At 37.7% G+C, this 20,713-nt stretch overlaps 1 protein-coding gene across 1 annotated transcript in view; it reads left to right on the forward strand.

Annotated features, from left to right (window-relative positions):
• RELL1 (RELT like 1) overlaps window positions 1-20,713 on the forward strand; it is a 65,548-nt gene that overhangs the window by 36,818 nt on the left and 8,017 nt on the right. Inside the window, exons 4-6 of the mRNA XM_036765447.1 lie at window positions 5,486-5,543; window positions 7,549-7,785; window positions 11,435-11,573. Of these exons, the coding sequence (XP_036621342.1) occupies window positions 5,486-5,543; window positions 7,549-7,785; window positions 11,435-11,570 (431 nt within the window). The 3' untranslated portion in view covers window positions 11,571-11,573. The remainder of the gene's footprint in view (window positions 1-5,485; window positions 5,544-7,548; window positions 7,786-11,434; window positions 11,574-20,713) is intronic.

A 20,713-nucleotide genomic window follows, 5' to 3' on the forward strand; every position in this document is an offset into this window, starting at 1 on the left:
TTGGATATAAGAATTTTGGTTCTGAAAAGCTCATTTAAAAAATAAGTGAAGTTCATTGGTGCAGTCATATGTGCCAGAGGATCTGCTGTTATCTTGGCTTATTAATCCCTTAACCACAAAATTCTCATTGAGATAAAACTTCCTTTTTGCTTTTGAGGAAGGGAAGAGATTAAGCATTTATATAGTGCCTACTATGTGCCAGGTCCCATGCTAAGCACTTTACAAATATTATCTCACTTGCTTTTAGAAAAAGCATCTGTCTTCTCATCAGCATAAATCTAGTCTTTGCTCCGCAGACACCATGAGCAAGACTGCTGAAGTCATCCTTGAGTAACATTAACCGTTACAAACCAGCAACAAAAGTATCACCTTCATGGAGGTCTTTGTTCCTTGGCCTCATCATTGAAGGATGTTATTTGGTGCATAAAATATTAAAGTTGGTGCACATGGCAAATGGTCGGTTCTTCCTTTTTTGTCTCCAGGGTATTTCTTGTGGTCCTCATAAGTTAGTTATGAAAGTGGTACTTAGATTTTTTTTTTTAATTTTAAAAGGTTAGGTAGAAGTATTCACATTTTTGTATTTCACTGAGTGAAATTTCCAGAAATATCCTTAACCAGTCATTTTTTGATGACCCCATAAGCAGCATGGAATAAATTCCCAGTTCTAGTTCTAACTCCAACATTTACTAATGGTATGACATTGGGAAATTCTCTCTGAAGCTCACTTTCCTCATTTGTAAGATGGGGATAATAATACCTTACCAGGATGTTTTTACAAATATAAACCTTAATGCACTTTATAAATGAGAGTAGTGGAAAGTGTGGTAGATTTTAGAATCAGAGGCCTGGGTTCCAGGAATGAGCTCTAGGTCAGTTTCCCCATCTATGAAATGATAAGGTTAAAGTAGATGGCTTCGAAGGTCCTTTCCAGCTCTAAATAATATTAATAATAGCCATAATAATAATATAAGCAGCTAGGTGGGGTGGTGGATAGAATGCTAGGCCTAGAGTCTGGAAGACCTGAGTTCAAATCTAATCTCAGACACTAGCTGTGTCACTTGGGGCAAATCACTTAACCTCTGTTTGTCTCAGTTTCCTTATCTGTAAAGTGGGGATAATAGTAGCCCTATCTTCCCATGTGACTGGTTTTGAGGTTCAAATCACATAATAATTGTAAAACACTTAGCACAGTGCCTGGCACATCGTAAGCGCCATGTAAATATTAGCTATTATTGTTTCACAACAGTCTGACAGACTCCTATGCTTTCGTTATAGACTTCTATGCTTTCATTAACCACATAGGATTACAGCTGTATTTGAATGGTTTTATTGATAGTGGCCCAATTCAAACTAGGCTTTGTTACTCCCTACCTGGAATGTTAAGATGATTTAAATATTTTGTATCCATTTAAGTAGATTAAATATGCTTCATTTCTTATAGGAAGCTGATCTCTGTGGTGCATAATAGAAAAATTAAGCCACAAACATTTAGAAAGGACTTGCTATGTGCTAGTCACTGGAGATACAAACACAAAGAATGAAATAATCCGTACTTGAATGGAGCTACTTAAATTCTGAGCCAAAGAAGTTCAAACCCCGACTCATCTTCTTTCTGCCCCTGTGATTTTGACCAAGTGTCTTTATTTCTCCCAAACTCAGTATCCTTATCTATTAATGAGAAGGTTGGACTATATGATCTCTAAAGTCCTTTCTAGGTAAAATGATCAATTTCCCTTGTTTAAATTTAATTTACTTTTTATTACTTCTTGAGTTCTGAACTGTCTCCCTCCCTCCCTCTCCACCCCACACTAGAGAAGGCTACCATTTGACACAGTTATAGATAGATATAGATACGCACACACACACATATATGTAAAACCATACTATGCATACTTCTTTTTATCAGTTCTTTCCCTGGAAGTGGATAGTATCTTCCTTCATAGGTCCTTTGTGGTTGATTTGAATGTTTATAATACTCAGAATAGCTTAGTTCTTCACAGTTATTCTTTGAACAATATTGCTATTACTTACTGTATGCAATGTTTTCTTGGTTCTGCTCATTTCACTCTTCATTATTTCATGCAAGCCCTGTCTTAAGGAGTTTGTGGTATACCAGAAGAAACAAGAGGCACATTTTTATAAAATATATTCTCCTAGTAATTAGGCCTTTCTTGATTTTTTTTAGCCTCTCCCATTTTATTGTCATTGGTCTCATAGTCATCACAGACCAGCTGGAGAGACAAGGCATCATAATAAAAATCCGTCCCACTTATCTGTTATAGTCTTTTAAAAAATAAGTTAATTTATTTATTTTTAATTTTCAACATTCACTTCCATCTCTTATAGTCTTTTAAAAAATAAGTTAATTTATTTATTTTTAATTTTCAACATTCACTTCTATAAGTTTTAAATTTTCTCCCCCTACTTCTCCTTCCCCCTCCCCAAGACAGCATGCAATTGATTTTCTCGTTTTTAGTGCTTTCCCCAAAACTCACATTCCCACTGATTCATATTTAGTTTGTATATATATATGCATATATATTACATATTCCAATTATTACATATTCCAGTCCTACATTTGACATGTACTGACTATATGACCCTGGGAGAGTCACTTAATTTTTTAGTGCCCTAAACAACTCTTTAAAATGATAAATTCAGAACAGTTGTCTTTCTGTTTTGGTAGAGGGAGTTTCTTTAGTGGAAGCTACTTACAGTGATGAAATCCCAGATCCAGGCTATCTGTATTGTGTTAACTTTGCTACGTTCCTGTTGTCCCTCCCTTCCTCTCTCCAGTAGAATATAATCTCTTTGAGGGCAGGAGTGCTTTCATTTTTGTCTTTGTATCCTCACCACAGTGCCTGGCAAATAATAGGCACTTGGTAAATTTTTATTGGATTGAATTGAATTAATTTCAGAGGGAGGGGAGCACTAACCAGGAGTCTGGGGAGTAGGCTTGGGAAAGGAGTGTGGATCAGAAAAGGCCTCCTGTAGGAGGTGGCACTTGGGCCCAGCTTCTTTGAGTTAGAAGGGAGGAGGGAGAGCATTTCAGGAATGGGGGATGACTTGGCCAAGAACGGAGGCAGAATATGCAATAACATGGTGTAACTGAACACCATGTAGGTCATGTTGGCCAGAACATTGAGGGATAAGAGAGTGATTTGTAGTCTGCCTTGAAAAAGATATTGGAGTCAGGTTGCAAAGGGCTTTAAATATTATAGAGAGGAGTTCACATTTTATTCTAGTGTAGCATTTCTCAAAGTGAGATCCAGGGATGCTTTCATGGGGTCAAAACTATTTTAATGTTAATACTAAGAAGTTTACTTTTTTATGAATCGTTTTTTTCTTTAAACAACTTATAACAACTTGAAAAAGTTTTATGTAGGTCCTACCTCGAATTTCTCATTGCAAGTGATTGTGAAACAATTAGTATTTATAAATAGCACAAGGGGCCCCATTTTAAATTACGGCTTATAGAACTGTGTTTTATCCTGACATTAATGAAGCTCCCTCGGTGAACTGTCCATTATAATTCTCTCACACTAATCAATAACCTCAGCCATCCAATGTCTTGCCAAAGGTTTATGATGCATAATTTTAATTAAAGAGATACACAATTTATGCAGAACAATTCTCTTGTGTTAGTTACAATTAACACATTTGCAAGGAAATAATATCCCTTACATTTTTGAAAAATTCAATTTTATTTTATTTTCACTTCTGAATTCTTTCCTTCCCATTCTCCCCCCACCCATCCCTACCCATTGCACAGGCAAGAAAAATAAAATCTGTTACAAATATGTATAATCAGGCAAAAATGAATTCCCATTTAGCCATGTCCAAGGAGGGAAGGAAAGGAGGGAGGGAGGGAAGAAAGAAAGAGTGCTTCAGTCTGCCCTCTTGAGTCCATCAGCTATCTATTTGTAGAGAGATAATATTTTATGACAAGTCCTTTGGAACTGTGGTTTGTCATTGTGGTGATCAAAGTTCCTAAGGTGAAGTTTTAATTTCAATACAATAAATATGAATACATATAACTCACACAAACAAAAGTTCTTTGGGGGTTCTCAATAATTTTTAAGAGTATGAAGGGGTCTTGAGTCCGACAAGTTTGAGCACCTTTCTCTGTTCTAGAAGCAAGGGAGTTGCTGAAGCTTCTTGAGTAGGGGAGTGACATGATCAGATCTGTACTTTAGGAATGTCTGGCAGTTGTATGGAGTATTTATTTAGAGGAGGAGAAATTGGAGGCAAAGAGACCATTAAGGAGGCCACACTGCAGCAATCTAGATTGGAGATGATCAAGACCTGAAATAAAGTGGTGGCTGTATGAGTGTAGAGAAGGAAGAGGATTTGAGACATGTTGTAGAGATAAAATGGGTAAGTATTTGGCAACTGATTAAATATGGAGGAGTGAGGAAGAGTAAAGAGTTGAAGATACTTTGTAAGCTTGAATGACTGGAAGGAAGGTGTTTCTCTTAACAGAGATGAGGAAGTTAGGAAGAGAATTAGGTTTAGAGAGGGAGGATCATGAGTTCCCTTTTCAGATGTACATGAAACAGTTAGGTAAAGATGTCCAGTAGGCATTTGGTGGTTTGAGATTCCAACTCGGGAGGTGGTTTGGGAATAGATTTTAGAATCATCTGCATAGAGAAGTTAAGTGAATCTATGGGAGCCGATGAGAGTATATAAACAGAAAAGAAGAGAAGAGGTCTCAGGACGGAACCCTGGGCTATACCCATGCCTAGGGAGCGAGACATGGATGATGATCCAGCAAAGTGGACTGAGAAGGCATGGTCATGTAGGTGAAAGAATCAGGAGAGAATGGTGTCATAAAATTCAAGGAGGAGAATACATCTAAGAGAATGGGGTGGTCTACAGTGTTGAGAACCTCAAGAATGAGGATTGAGGAAAAGCTATTGGATTTAAACATTTAAGACATCATTGGTAACATTGAATATAACAGTTTCAATTGAATGTTGAAATTAGAAACCAAATTACAAGGAATTTAGAAGTGAGTGAGATGTGAGGAATTGGAGGCAATAAATGTAGGCAGCTTCTAGGAGCTGGGCAGTGAATGGAAGGAGGGATAAAGGAAGATAGCTTGAGGAGATGGCAGGGGTCAAGAATAGTAAGAAATCCAGGCATGTTGGGGGGCACTGGGGAAAAATATCTATCTATTAAAATGTATGTTAACCCTTGAGCATGAGAGGGACAAATATAGATATATTTTTATTTTTTAAAATCAATGGGAAACATTTTTCTTTAGGTTGGGTATGCCCTTTGCTTGCTATTAATTTCTTGGGTATTCCTTAAGGTATTGTTGGCCAAATCTACCAGTTATTGCTTTGTAACCTTTTGGAAGTCAAAGTTTCACCTGTAAGACTAGGAGACTGGAACAGGACTCCTATAAAATCTTGTCTAGGTCTAAAATTCTGCGATTATGCATTTCATATAGTTAAGTATAATGACTCTTCTGTTTTTGTAGCAAATGTTGATGTTTTGAAGGCCATGGTGGCAGATAACAGCGTATGTGAGCCTGAAAGGTGAGACCTTTTTTTTTCTTTAGAGGAAGCTTTTTCATTTAATTGCTCAAATTTAATGACACAAAGCTTGCCATTTTTGTTTTGTAACGATCTTTATCTTAGGTCTTGTTTATAGATGGTATAAAGACAGTCATTAATATACTTATTTAGGAGACATTTATTACATATGAAACATTGCGGCAATAACATTCATTTTAAGCTATGGTTCTTGAATATTAAGTCTCTGAATAAATTAGCCTGAAGTAATTGATCGTAGAGTTTATACAGAAATTATTAACATCTTTTAAAAATTCATGTGTGCTGTTTTTACTATAATCTTCCCCAGAAGATGAGTGTGGTGTTAACATTAAAAATATCTCTTTAAAGAAAATGGCACTTGAAATTCAAGTGGACACTAAGCTTTAAAAATATAACTCGGAAAAAGGTCATATAGCAACATATGTGTGTGTGTGTGTGTGTGTGTGTATGACAAAGATTACCAAGTACACACACACATACACACATACACATAGACATATGTCTCTATATGTTTTTTTCCTCTCTCTCAAGCCTATATACATAGATGTCTATGCATATAGCTTGGTAACCTTTGTCATTCAGCCTGTTTGTCTCCATTATGACCCTTCCTTCCTTAAAACTTAACAGATGTTCTAACAGATCTTCTCTCAAATCTTTTTCCATCCTTCCTGTTAAGATTTGACTGGTGTAACAACAAAGCTGCTTGCAGCTGCTGTGGAGGTGTAAAGCCAATAACACCAGCACACAGGAGGGCTGCTAGCACAAGTTCTTTGACCTGCTTTTCTAAGGAAAGCAACCTTAAGGGGTTTACAATCTCACTTTAATTAAACATACATATATCATTCACTTAGTTCAGGGGAAAAAGTCAGCACCCTGAACTTCAGAGCAAACACAAACAGAAATTACAAGCAGAAATTATATAAACAGAGCAAATAACATAAATCAGCAGACAGGGCTTCTGTCTGTCCATAGCAATACATACATAGTTACCAGAGAGAGAAGCACCAGCATCTGGGTTTTCAAAGCCAGGGTCTGGGGGCTTCTTAATGGCTACTCAGAATCTCATCTGGCCAAATCACATGAACACTCTTCCAATGAGTGAGCCCCCAAAGCAAAATGCTAACCTCCGAGTATATATATACTTCTTCAGGGTTAGAGGGCGTCACAACCAGAGGCACTTGTTTGCCTTAGTGTTAAGAAGCACTCCAAAAGAAAAAACAGCAAAAAGTCCACTTTGCTTGCCATTACAACTGGTGAGTGGCACCCTCCATTGTTTGTGAGAGTTGGCTCATGGTAATGTAATATATCTAATACTGAGTAACCCAGAAGAAAATGGCTTTAATTTAGAAAGTTTGCCAACTCCTGCCAAAAGTAGACCTTTTACTTTGTTAGGAGAGGTGGGCGGGGAGGACAAAGAAGAACTGACAAGATTTTCATGAGGTCAGGATGAATGACCTCTCCTCCCCTCTTGCTACACATTTATTGCTGTAGGATTGGACTTCAAAAAAAAAAAAAAAAGAAATCCAGTATCCTCTTAAGACATGTCAAAACTTAATTAGAATTTGGTTTTATCTAGCCACAAGGGTAAACATTTTTAGGTGTCTATGCTCAAGTTAAGGTAAGAACTCTGCAGGGAATGAGATAGTATCCTATGGTTCCACCAGTGAGTTTATTAAAAATTAAGAAAGAAACAGAATATCATCAATTGAGCCAATTCTTAGTTTCCAGCTGATTTCATGATAAAATGTTAGATTCTGTGAAGGAGAAGAAGGCTTGTGTTTTTTAGAGAAAGTGAAATGTGAACAAATTGCTATATGTATTGAATCCTTTGGGATCAAAGAACAGTTTACAAAGCATGTTTATATCACTGAAGTTGACTTTTTTTATTTGTGTGTAAATCTACTGAAATTATGTGGTTTTGTTTTTTAATTAACTGAGGTTTCCTTAAAATAACTAACTCTTCCTAATTTGATTCCCACCCTATAAGCCCTTTGACTCCAAGCACTCCGGGCAGCCCTCCAGTGAGTCCTGGTCCCATGTCACCAGGAAGTACTCCAGGAAAGCATGTGTGTGGCCGCCATCTGCATACTGTTGGAGGGGCAGTAGAAAGAGATGTATGTCAGCGCTGCAGACATAAACGGTGGCACTTCACAAAACCAAGCAACAGATTGAAAGAAGGAAGAAGTCGGCGCCAAGGAGAAGTGACAGTCCTTTCTGTTGGCAGGTAAGTACCATCTCCTTTATTGTGCTTCTCATTTTGATCATTTGGAACTGGCTTGTACTTACTGTATCTGTATATCCCTTCTTCATCCATACTGTATTCTCATCCATGTTTTTGACAACTTTCTTCTTCCTGTGTTCCAACCTTTTCCAATAATGAAAAGCTCCCTGTAAGATGACAGTAAATAGGCTGATAGAAGATGACACCAAAGAACTCCCATCTAGGGCAAGCTGGGCTGGGATTTTCCAGTGGGGAGTTTTATGGTTTCACTAGAGCAGAAAGCTCAGCATTTTACAACTTCTCATTGTCAGCCAATGTGAATTCATTGCTTACTTTTCCATTCTGTAAGATTGAAATTCCTCATGTTAAATGATACTTGGGTATGATGCTGGCCTGCTGCTGGGACTGTGAACTGAAAAGAGATAGACGTTTGAATAGCATTGGTGGATTTTTTTTTCACTGCCTTGCAATCCAGCAATTGCTGTTTGGTAAAGAGGAGGCAATGAAGGGTACCCTGAAATGTCCATAATAAAATGTGCTGTAAAAAGGCTTTTTCATTCAGAGGCTTGATTTTGAGAGAAGCAAAGGAGGTTAAGGTTTTTATGTTTGATGGCAAAAATTAGAGTCAACTAGATAGCCATTCATTTTCGATCTGAACATTTCTGGTTCAAGGCAGTTGTAGGATTTAGGTCTTTCCCATTTGTTGGCTTCGGTGTGGATAATAAAAGTCAACTCATGACCTAAAGGCCCCTGAACATCTGTCAGAAAGATGAAAAACTCTCTACCATTTAAACTGAGCTAAAATCTCAAATCCTCATGAACTATAAAGAAGAAAGCACAAAAGACCCTGGGATGGGGAGCCAGATCAAGGTCACTTTTGTACTGTAACACCCTGGGTAGCACTCAGAAGCATAAGAAGGCTTGAAAAGTGTTTAAAAATAATTCAAGGTTGGGGATATTCAAGCCTGGCAGGGAAGCAAATTCTGAGTGTTAAATACAAAATCCTTTTGGCTTTGATTTTAAAAATGTCTTATTGTAGAATTTGATGCCCTAGCCAGGATAAGACACCAGCACAGGTAGTCATAATATACTATATTACATGATAATTTATTAGGTCTGAAAGGAAATGTCATTTTCAATGGGGAAATGGTGGAGGAGATGGCATTTGAGTTAATCTTTGAATGATGGGTACAAATTCAGTAGACTGAAGTGGGGCAGGATGTCTGTAAACAAAAGCACAGATGTGAGAGTATAGCGATTCTCTTCCTACACTGCCTAACAAATTATACAAATTACTACATATAAACAGGAGCTTCATAAAGAAGCATTGAGGATGATGAGGGAAAGGAGCTTCCCCCTAGGTTACGGCTTGCATTCTGACGCTCCTATGATCCTATGTGTGTGGGAAGGACATGAAGTGTAATGGGAGATAATCTAAGATGTGTTTCAAGAGTTGGAAACAGGAAAATCAGTTAGCCCCAAACTGATAGCAGAGAACAGGACCACTGATATATGAAGGGGTTTGAATATGGAAAATGGTATGATTTAAGTGTTTACCAGCTTCAGCGAGCTTATATGGACTACTTTAACTTTTCTGGTGGATTTGTTTTACATGATTTCTAAGTTCTGTTCTTTTATTTCCCATACTTTTTCTGTCTGTCTGTCAGTCTCTGTACCATAATGGGTATTTAAAACATTAGAATGCCCACTAGTCCAAAATTAGTAATAGACTTTTTGTGCAGTCATGTTGGTAGTTTTATTGGTGTTGTGACCCCATTTGGTGTTTTGTTGGCAAAGATACTGGAGAGGTTTGCCATTTCCTTCTCCAGCTCATTTGACAGATGAGGAAACTGAGGCAAACAGGGTTAAGTGACTTCTCCGGTCACATTCCGAGGCCAGATTTGAACTCAGGAAGATGAGTCATCTTCACTCTAGACCTTGGCACTCTATGCACTATGCCACCTAATTGTCCTGGTAATTTTATGCAGGAGCTATATTCCTAAGGTTCTCTTCATCGCACTTGGTCTTGTTCTTTGTGGCCCAGAGAAGAGACAACTGTTGAGCTATCTGCTGCGGAGGTGCAGTAGCACAGGAGATAGCACTGTTTTGCTAAACCCTCATAGTCATGAAAATTTGAGAAGTGGTAAAAACCTTTAGCTTTTGCAGAGAGAATGCCTTTTATTTACTTTCCAAAAAAATAATCTTAGGATCTGATGAAAGGTTAAGCTTCAGTATACTGGAGAATCTGCATTCCTTCAAGTGCCCCACCCCGGAGCTAGTCTTGTCTCTCCCTGGGGACCCTCTGATGTCAGGCACTGAGCTTTGAAATCTTATTACTTTGTGGTGCTCTGGTTGTTGTCAGCCACACACAAAAAGCAAATAATTTGACCCACAGAGAAAATGGTTGTTTGCAACATCTTTTTCTCATTCATCCTCAAAGCCTCTTCCACACAGGTGATAATCTCATTTTGGATTGAGAGTGTTCAGGCCAAAGGATATTTTAGAGAGGTAAAAGTAAAATTAGTTTAGGAATAGGAAAAGGCTATTATGAAAGACTATATGTGACTTTGTGTTATATTACAAAGTATATTATTTTACATACTATGAGATATATAATCATACTATATCATTATATATAACCTTATAATTATACATTAAATTACATATAATTTTATTTCATTAAATTTAGTATTTCATAATATATGCTTTCATGCTAAAATTATATATAAAGTGAGATAATTATATTAATATAATACTACATGTGTTTAGAATTATATGTTAAAATGATACTATAATTATATTAATATAATATAGTATATGGGCAGCCAGGTAGTGCAGTGGATAGAGTGCTGGCCCTGGAGTAAGGAGGACTCATCTTCCTGAGTTCAAATCCAGCTTCAGAACCTTACTAGTTGTGCGATCCTGGGCAAGTCATTTAACTCTGTTTGCTTCAGTTCCCTCACCTGTAAAATGAGCTGGAGAAGGAAATGGCAAACCACTTCAGTATCTCTGCCAAGAAAACCCCAAGTGGGGTCATGAAAAGTTAGATACGATTGAAAAACAACTTAACAACAACTAAACATAGCAAATATAATAGTAATATTAACAATATAAAACTTAAATGATGTTAGATACTTAAACTCCCTCCTTAATCTTCTATTTTCCCTTAAAGAAAATTGATCTAATTCAATGGCCACCCTTCCATAATTTACAACAACAACAAGAACACACCTCTGACTAAGGCTGAAGTTTGGGAACCTTCGGGGTGGGAATGTCTTATGTATGGCATTGCTCTAGCAAACATTTTTTTATTATATCAGTCTGGTTTGTGAATTCAGTACTTAAAAACAATTATAGCCAATAACAGACTTGTTGCTTTTTAATATGTGAGTGCCTACAGTGGATTAGGCATATTCTAGAATATTCACAAAGTAGAATATAGTCTGTGCAGGATTCAGGCAGGGATGTTTCAGAGAACAGAAGGGAATGGTGGGTGAAAAAGCTACCCTCTTCTGCTTTCTCCTTTTGGATAATTTTTAATGGCTACCTTAGTTTTTGCTTCTTTTGGATGCAGTCTCTCATGTTTCTTAGTTACTTATACCTTTGTGTTTAAAGAAACCCAAACCGAACTGGGCTCTTCTTCTCTCCTCAGGTTTAGAGTTACAAAAGTGGAACACAAGGCCAGTGCCAAGGAACGGAGAAGTCTGATGTCTGTGAGTGGTGCAGAAAGTGTCAATGGCGAAGTACCCATCACTCCTGTGAAAAAGGAAGGAAGTGGCACAGAATAGGAGGTGGGTTTTATCACTGTCAGCCATTGGTACATGGGGGAAAATATGTGGGGACATGTTTTTACATAGCAACATGACTACTTCACATGCTTGTATTTATTTTGTATAAACTTATTAATGTGCATATTGTCTCTCCTGGTAGAGTGTATGCTCCCTGTTGGCAGGAAATGTTTCATTTTTGTCTTTGTATCCCTGGTGCCTAGCACACAATAGATGCTTAGTAAGTGCTTGTTGACCACTTATATCATAATCTTTGCGGCCCTTGATTGTCATGATTAATGGGGAAGTATAGGAATGAATTATTAGTGTAGTATTTAATTGATGACAGATGACATTAACTGGTGCTGCAAAGTGTATTGAGAGATCTTGTTAAAATGTTTTGGCAGGGAAATGTGGAAACTTGGCTTTAAAGGAGTGACGCTAGATGTGGTTGGTCAAGATATCATTTGTCCGTGGCTTTTCCTCTTGCCATCTATTATAGTTTTTTAAAGGAATAGTGAAAGATGTCATTTAATGGAATTGGAAACAAGTAAAACCTCATTAACCTACTCCATATATAAAGAGAATCGATCATTTCTTGATCTAGCAATAGATTGATACTTCAACGTACCTGTGTTCTTATAGGGGTGGAGAAGACTGGACATTGATAATTAGATTCAGTTTCATTATTAATTAAATGTCCATTATGTGAAAGGCTGTTGTGATACAAAGATGAAAATAAAATAGTCCCTGTCTTCAGGGATCTTCCATCCCACCGGAGGTGAGAGGTGGACATACAACATGTACACCAGTACATGTAGGAAATATTGAGGAGGGAGAGAGAGCCCTGGAAACTGGGATGACAGCTCCAGGGAAGACTTGACAAAGGAGCCAGTACCTGAGATGATCTAAGGATATATTATTTCACTTGTGGCCCAGTGTAGAGAGGAAGGGACTATGACAGCTTAGAGGAGCAAAAGAATAATTCAAATAGAAATATGGCCAATGTAGTGATCATTACTTCCATAGCTCAGAAAAGCTTAGGGTGAATCTTGAACATGTTTGAAGGAAATTCTGTTCCTGTATCTTCAAGTCCATAGGGATTTTGACTGTGCCCTGTGTCCAGCCTTTATTGTCCTAAGCCATGGAGAAGCCCAATTTCCTTTCCTCCATGTTTTCAAGTTCAGCAGATTCCATTCTGACACAGTTTCCATGCTTCTCTAAGTTTGCAGGTGACACCGAAGTTGAACTGAAGAGAAACCAACACCCTGGAAGATAGTTTTGTTTTTCAAAATGACTTTGGTAGATAGGAGAAGCATTCTGAACACATTTCAGTAAGCCCAAGTATGTCTGGAAAGAAAAGTAAACTGTTTACAAGTTGGGAAAGGGCTGTCAAATTCAGGAAAAAAGAATTTAGGGATTCCAGTGATAACCAGCTGACTGTGAGTCAGCTGTGTGGCAATGAAGTAGAAAAAGACAAGCATGCTACCAGGATATCTACAAAGGTGCAGGGCATATGAGCTCAGGTAGGGACTCTGAAGAAATCCTTCCACTGTACTCAAAATTAGTCAGCCTCATCCACACGTACCAGGTCCACTTCCAGGGTCCACAACAAAAAAGAAATGCGAAGATGTTAGAGAGGATTCTGGTGAGCAACTGAGATGGGAAAGAATTAGCTATTCAGGATTAGGAAAAGTTAAGAGAATCAGGTTTGTCTACTTAATCCTGTTGGTGTACATTGTGTATTCTCTATTCAAATTTACTAAGGTCATTAGAATTTTGAATCTGTGTTACAAAGTTCTCAACTGTAACCCACCATTCACCAGTTTAGTATTACAACCATGCTGTCCTGAGATCTGTAAGGGAGGAGGCACCTTCCTGAGACCTGAACCTAAACATTGCTATGCAGTGACTTCAGTACCACTTAAAAAAGGGTTATGTAGATGTTTAGATTGTGTCTTTAGATAGTCTTATTTATTCCCTGTGCATATTTTTTCCCTTAATAATATTTTATTTTTTCCAATTACATGTAGAAATAGTTTTCAGCATTCATTTTTGTAAAATTTTGAGTTCCAAATTTTTTCTCCTTCTCCCCTTCCCTTCCCCCCTCAATCCCCTCCTCTCCGTAAGACAGCAAGCAATTTGATATGGGTTATACATGTATGATCGTGTTAAACATATTTCTAGTTTAGTCATGTTGTGAAAGAAGAATCAGAACAAAAGGAAAAAACCACGAAAAAAACAAAGTGAAAATAGTATGTTTCAGACTCCATAGTGCTCTCTCTGGATGTGGATAGCATTTTCCATCAGGAGTCTTTTGGAATTGTCTTGGATCATTGTATTGCTGAGAAGGGCTAAGTCCATCATAGTTAATCATTGCACATTGTTGCTGTTTACAATGTACAATGTTCTCCTGGTTCTATTCACTTCACTTAGCATCAGTTCATATATGTCTTTCCAGGTTTTTCTGAAATCCGCCTTCTCATCATTTCTTATAGCACAATAGAATTCCATTACATTCATATACCACAACTTGTTCAGCCATTCCCCAGTGGATGGGCATCCCCTCGATTTCCAGTTCTTGGCCAATGCAAAAAGAGCTACTATAAATATTTTTGTACATACAGGTCTTTTCCCCTTTTTTATGATCTCTTTGGAATACAGACCTAGTCCCCACTGTACATATTAAGAATACTATCACTCTGGAGTCAAATTCAAGGAGTATAGGTTGTGTGCAGATTGTTAGCATGTGGGAGGCAGTGAGGTGCACTAGAGAGCTTGCTGGAATTTGGGTTCACAGGATGCCTGGGGCAGTCATTTCATCTCTCAGCTTCAGTGTCTTCATCCATATAAAGAGGTGATTAAACTAGATGATCTCTTAGGACTCTTCAGGGTTTATGTCTTATGAACAAGGAGGAATATTTAAAGGTATTCTGGGTTATTCTTGAATTAATTATAAAAATTGATTGAATAGAACAGAGATGTTCAATTAAACTTTTACTATTATTTTTTAACAATAAAATTGTAAACATTATTTAAAATTGCCCTCCATCTCCAGTTAAATTTGGACTATTAACTAGAGGGGAGAACTGCTCCTTGATTTAAAACAAATGCATATACATACAATTCTTAGTTTCTTTTTTTAATGTATAAGTCTGTTGGGGTAGAAAGATTGTTAATGTATTTAGGAGAATTAACATGATCAGATTTTTCAATAAAGAAAGTTTCCAAGATCAGTCAGAAATTAGAGAGTTAGAAAGGACCTCAGCAGCCACCTAGGAGTTCCATCTATATAACCAAGAGGAACCCTCAGTCTAACCTACCTGACAAACCTCTGTTTGACCTGCTCTTCCCAGAGGCGGCCGATTCTGCTTTTGAGTATTTAAGTGAAAGGCTTCCTGTAGAAGGCAGGACTAGGGACTTGATGGAAGCCAGGAAAGCCACTAGGTGGAGATGAGGAAGGAGAGCATTCCGGGCATAGGGGGACAGGCAGAGAAAATTCCTGGAGTTGACAGATGGAGAACCTTGTTTGTGGAATGGCAAGGAGGCCAGCTTTTAACTGGATTGAAGAGTACATGGTGGAGAGAAAGGTAGACTAGAAAGGTAGAATGGGCTAGGAGATTATCAAAAGTTTTAAAAGTCAAACTGAGGATTTTGTATTTGATCCTGGAGGTGATAGAGAGCCATTGGAGTTTGTTGAGAAGGGGATGATATAGTTATATGGTAGGAAAATGATAGGAAAATCACTGAGATGGTTGAATTGAGAAAAGGATTGGAGTGGGGAGAGACTTGTGTCAGGCAAACCCACAAACAGGCTATTCAGGATTACTCTAAGAAAATAATGTCTGTGAGGACAGAGACTGGTGTCTTATTTACATTTTCCATTTTGCCCACTGTCTTAAACAGGGTTTTGCACATTGTTCCTACTAGAGCTGGAAGGGACCTCAGAGGTCCAACTCTTTCATTTTACAGATGGGGAAACTGAGGCTCAGGGAAATTAAATTATTTATTTGCCAAGGAAGTATTTGATCCTTTGAATACAGATCCAAAGCTCTTTCCATTGTATCATATAATAGACACTTAAATATTTGTTGACTAAGTGAGAAGCCAATGCTTATTCTTTCATTGCTTTTTGAATTTGTGTCTTTTCTTTTTTTAGATAAGCTACCAAGATCTAGTTTAATATTCTAGGGTTGATGGAATCCAGATTCTGTAAAGGATTTATTTTTGTGTCCCCCTTTGACTGTGGTTCCTTCTGGTAGTCACATCTAAGTTGCTATCTACCTCATTTATTTTGGCAGTGAAATTAAGAAGGTTTCTTTATTCTACTGAAAATGTTTTTTTGATTCCTTCACAGAAGACTAAGCTTTTGTTCTTCCGAGCTGAATTGAGTTCCTTTTATCCACTAAGTAGCTTAGTCAGCTGTTTTCCAATTAAAAAAAATATTTAGAAAACATATATCATTGTTTAGAAACATGCATCACAAATTCCTTCAGTAGTTCTTTCCCATTTTATAATAGTTCTTTTATTAATAAAATAAAGACCTTTAAAATGCATGTTAAATTAATTTTGCTGGACTGTTTTTGGATGACTTTCTGCAATATTTTAATAGATCCATAGCCCTTCAGTATGGTTACTTCATCTGCTTAGTGCACATTCCAGTGTATCCCTGCCTTTTCTTCCTGACTTGTTCTAGAAATCCTCCATAGTGGATCTGCCCACTACATTGCAGGCCTTCTTTCTGATCTTTTGATAATTCATGAATAACAGTGAAAAACCCTGGGCTGTCCAGCTGCCATCACTCTTCTCCATGAATGATTGGCCTACCTTCTTTTGTGAACATGGATGTGCCTAATGAGTCCTTTTACATTAGTTCTTGTGAGCAAAGTTGGTAATATGTCACAGTCTATTTATATTCACTATGCATCTCTCCACTATAGTTAGGCAAACTATAATTTTGAATCTTTGAAAGAAGAATCCTTAGGAATTGCTTTTTGCTACCTAGATCCAGGATCTTGACCATGGTGAGGTAGCTTTGGTAAACAGGTACCTCAGCATGGTCAAGATCCTGGATCTAGGTAGCAAAAAGTAATTCCTAAGGATTCCGGCTAAGGCAAGTAAAAGATTTGGCTTTAATGAATTGGGATATAAAAGAATGTTGATACCATTCACTTTATCCTGTCCATGTACCTGAAAAAGCATAGATAAAAATGAAATTGTGTGGGTAAGATTCTTATATTTATTTTGGAAGCTATGTTCAAGCGATGCTTTGGGGGAAAGGCTAGTCTTTTGAGAAGCGAGGTATAACTTATAAAAGTGTACTTTCCTGTTCTTGAATCATACCCGTTTTTTCTGGATCTGCTTTTTGGGCCTTACTTACCTAGTTCTAGAATAAGGAAAGCCACTCTACTTTCTTTGGAACCTGCAGCAGGTTTTCATTTGCTCTTTGCTGTGATTGGGTTCTCCGCCTGACTGACTTAACTGAGGCTGGAAATTCTGCTTTTGTTTCTCCCTTCTCCCCATTCCACCCCACCCCCATTCCTTATTGTTTTCAGCATGTTTGTGTTTCTTCATATTCCGACCCCTCTGAATGGTCCCTCAAGTGTCACTGTATTTTGAGTCATCTTTGTTTTTAAGTTTTATTCTTTAGACTTTCAGATTTATAGTCCAGTATACTTTATTCAATGACTTAAAATACTCTGGGGAAGGAGGAAAAACAGAACTTCAGGTTAAACCATTAGTGGCACTTCATTTTTAAAGCAGTGTTTCATGTTTGTTATGTATGTTTATGTATATTTGTATATTGTCTATATTTGTGTGTGTGTATATACAAATATATATGCATACATACGCATATGTGGGCAACTAGGTGGCACAATGGATAGAGTACTGGGCTTGGAATCAGGAAAGACCTAAGTTCAAATCCAGCCTCAAGACACTTACTAGCTGTGTGACCCTGGTCAAGTCATTTAACTCTGTTTGCCTCAGTTTCCTCATCTGTAAAATGAGCTGGAGAAGGAAATGGCAAACTACTTCAGTAGCCTTGGCAAAAAACAACCCCAAATGATGTCACAACTGAAATGACTCAACAGCAAGAAGAACATATGCATATAGACACACATACACACATACATATATCATGAATGGCAGTGTGGCTTAGTGGATAGAGATCTGGCATCATCATCAAGAAGACAGGGTTTAAGTCCTATCTCTGACACATATTGGAAAATCACTTAACCTCTTTTCCATCCCCCAGATAATGCTCTAATTGTCGTGCAGGCTCTGATCTGCATTAATAGAGGGAATTTCCTTACTTAGAGTTCCTTATACTGATGAATCACAGATATAGACTGCTGCAAGTGCACCCACCCATCCACTTTCACACGCACACACACACTCTCTCTCTCTCTCTCTCTTTTTGTAAAACACGCACACACACGTACACATACTCTTTGTAAAACTAGAAGATTAAGGAGATCCTGTGGGAAAGGAAGCACCTTAATCACTAGAAACAAAAGCCCATTCCCTGCTAACTTTGTGGAATATTTGCATGTAAACCTAGGTGAAGGGAAGGTCCCTCAAATAAGCCCCTGATAAGGGTAGGGTCTTTCCCGATTTTCTCCTACCGCAAATACTTCTAGGTGCTGGGGTCATCTCCTTAATTTTTGTGACCCTTCTGTGACTGTTGGGCTGCATGGATAGTTGGGATGCGTTTTCTAATTGGAAATGGAAAGTGGTCAGTACTTGTCCAAGAGCAATCACTCCATTGTGTGGCTAAGACCTGCCTAAGTGATTGTCACCTGACAAAGTGCAGGAAAAAGCCTGATTTGTGGTTTTTAAAGCAATGAGATTAATTTAAAAAAAAAAAACCTTCCACAATTATTTTTAGTAAAATAAAAAGTAAATTCAAAAGTAATTACATAAAATGATATAAAATGAGTTTTTTAAAAAGTGATAACTGTCATCCCATTTATCAACTTCAAAAACAATGAAAGTCCATCTTCCTCCCTTTCTACTTTATTATTTTAGAAGCCCTGATTGGCATTTTTCTCTTTGCTTGAACAGCTCCCAGATGCCATTTATTGGGGGAGAGAAGTTATTCTACTTATCTCTGTATTGATTTTTACTTGTTGATTTGAACAGTGCCAGTCTCCTTTATGTAAATTCATTTCTATGTATTCCTGCTATACTCTAGCCCAGGGCTATCCAAAATGTCTCATGCAGCCCGCAGTGTGATTTATGTGGCCCACCTACAAGCATAGAAATTTATGTAAGTGCTTTAGTAAATGAAACCGAGCTACTGCAGAGCTCTCACTAAAATGGCAAATCAGAATATATTATCTATTGTTTCAATAAAAACCTAAGGTTGGATAGCCCTGCCTAAAGCATCTTTTCAAAACAAAACTCCCATTTTTCTTTTCACACAAAAATGAGGCATGAGACCTGTGCCCAGTGGAGAAGGAGAACCTCTGGGATAAAGACTTAGATTCCTGGGAACCAGTTTTGGGTATGGGGGTAAAGAAGAAAATGAATGAGATGTCCCAGAAATGAAGTGGACAGCAATTACTCCCAAAGGAATACTTAATTTTCTCATACAGCAGCTTCTTCCCCTGTCCCTTCAAAAGTCCTTTCCTGCTTTGGGCAGACAAGGTTGTATGTAAGTTTCTAACATGGGGAAGCATTCCACTCTCTTCTTCCTCCAATCCATTCTTTTTATTTGAATTAAATTTTTTTTTCAGTTAATGGCATGCACTGCCTACCCCCTCCTCCCCACCCCCCCCCCTGCTGCCCCCGGCTGCAACACACACAAAAGAAAAACCAAACCCTCGCATCCAATTTCATAGGCAAGTAGAACAAATTCCCATATTGGCCATGTCCAAAATTTTTGACACAAATCAGGCACCTTATTCCTCTGCTCAGAGCCCTACAGTATAGTTCCCCATTGCCCACCTAGTAAAATCCACGATTAAGCTGGCATTCGATGACCATCCAGTTTGGTGCCACGAGGTCATTCCCATCTACTTCCATGTGCTGCTCTGTGCTCAGGGCTGTAGGTCCTGCTCAACATTCTCATGAGCTTGGTGTGCTTTCTTGCTTCCTCCGCCTCTGCTCCTGCTCTTCATTGTGCTTTGAACACACTTCCTGCAATTGAATTCCTACTTACCCTTAATGCCCAACTTAACTGCTACCTGCTCTGAGCCTCCAGCCTCTCTCCTCTAACATGAGGGGCCTGGATTAGATAATTTCTAAATTCTTTTCCAGCCATCACATTTTATGAATATTTTTTCCTCTGAACTGTTTTTCCTAGGTTATATTCTGATATAAATAATTCTTTTAAGAAGTGCCAATTCATGAAAGATGAGTGAACTCTCCTTTGGGTCTACTGAGTCATTAAATTATCCTTACTCAGAAGTTCACCCAGGCTATTTAATGTAATCAGCAAGATCTTACTACTTTACTTTTTCTTTCTTTCTTTTTTTCAATGGAATGAGAGGTGGGGGTGGGACAGAGAAGGGGATTAGAGAGAGGGTAATCACCCCAAAAAAATAAAAAAGAAAAGAGAGTCATTGAAGTATTTTTTAAAATGCATAGAAATGAACAGAATGTAGGCCAGAAAGTATCACAGACAAGCAGGACAACTTTTAAAAGTTGTGTGGTGAATTGATTATATATTTCAAAATAAAAACAAGCTCTACAGACTATATATTCACAGATTTATGTACGATCCTCTTTTCCTCTTCTACTGTGTTTATGAAAATGTCCAATTTATTTAGTATTTAAGTTCAGGAAATAGAAAATCTCACAGCTGCTCATAATCACAGGCTTAGCTGGAAGGGACCAACTAAGATGTTGGATAATTTAGCCATATGAATTTTAAACAGATCACTCGAAATCCTCCAAACCTTGAAACTAAAGAAGTTTTATTGAACAATTAGGATTTTTAATGTATTTTGTGCTTAACTAACTAAATAGAATGGAAAGTGCTACTCGTTTTTTTTTCAGTGAGCTTAATTCAACAAATTATAGGCATTATTCAGAGCTCATGATATATATATACATATGTGTATATACACATACACACACGCTTACCTAGAGATGGTATGGCGTAGTGGTTAGAATGCTGTGCTTGGGAACAGGAAGAGGCCTGGGATCAAGTTCAATTC

Source organism: Trichosurus vulpecula, chromosome 6 (genome assembly GCF_011100635.1).
Source record: "Trichosurus vulpecula isolate mTriVul1 chromosome 6, mTriVul1.pri, whole genome shotgun sequence".
Lineage (NCBI taxonomy): Eukaryota > Metazoa > Chordata > Mammalia > Diprotodontia > Phalangeridae > Trichosurus > Trichosurus vulpecula.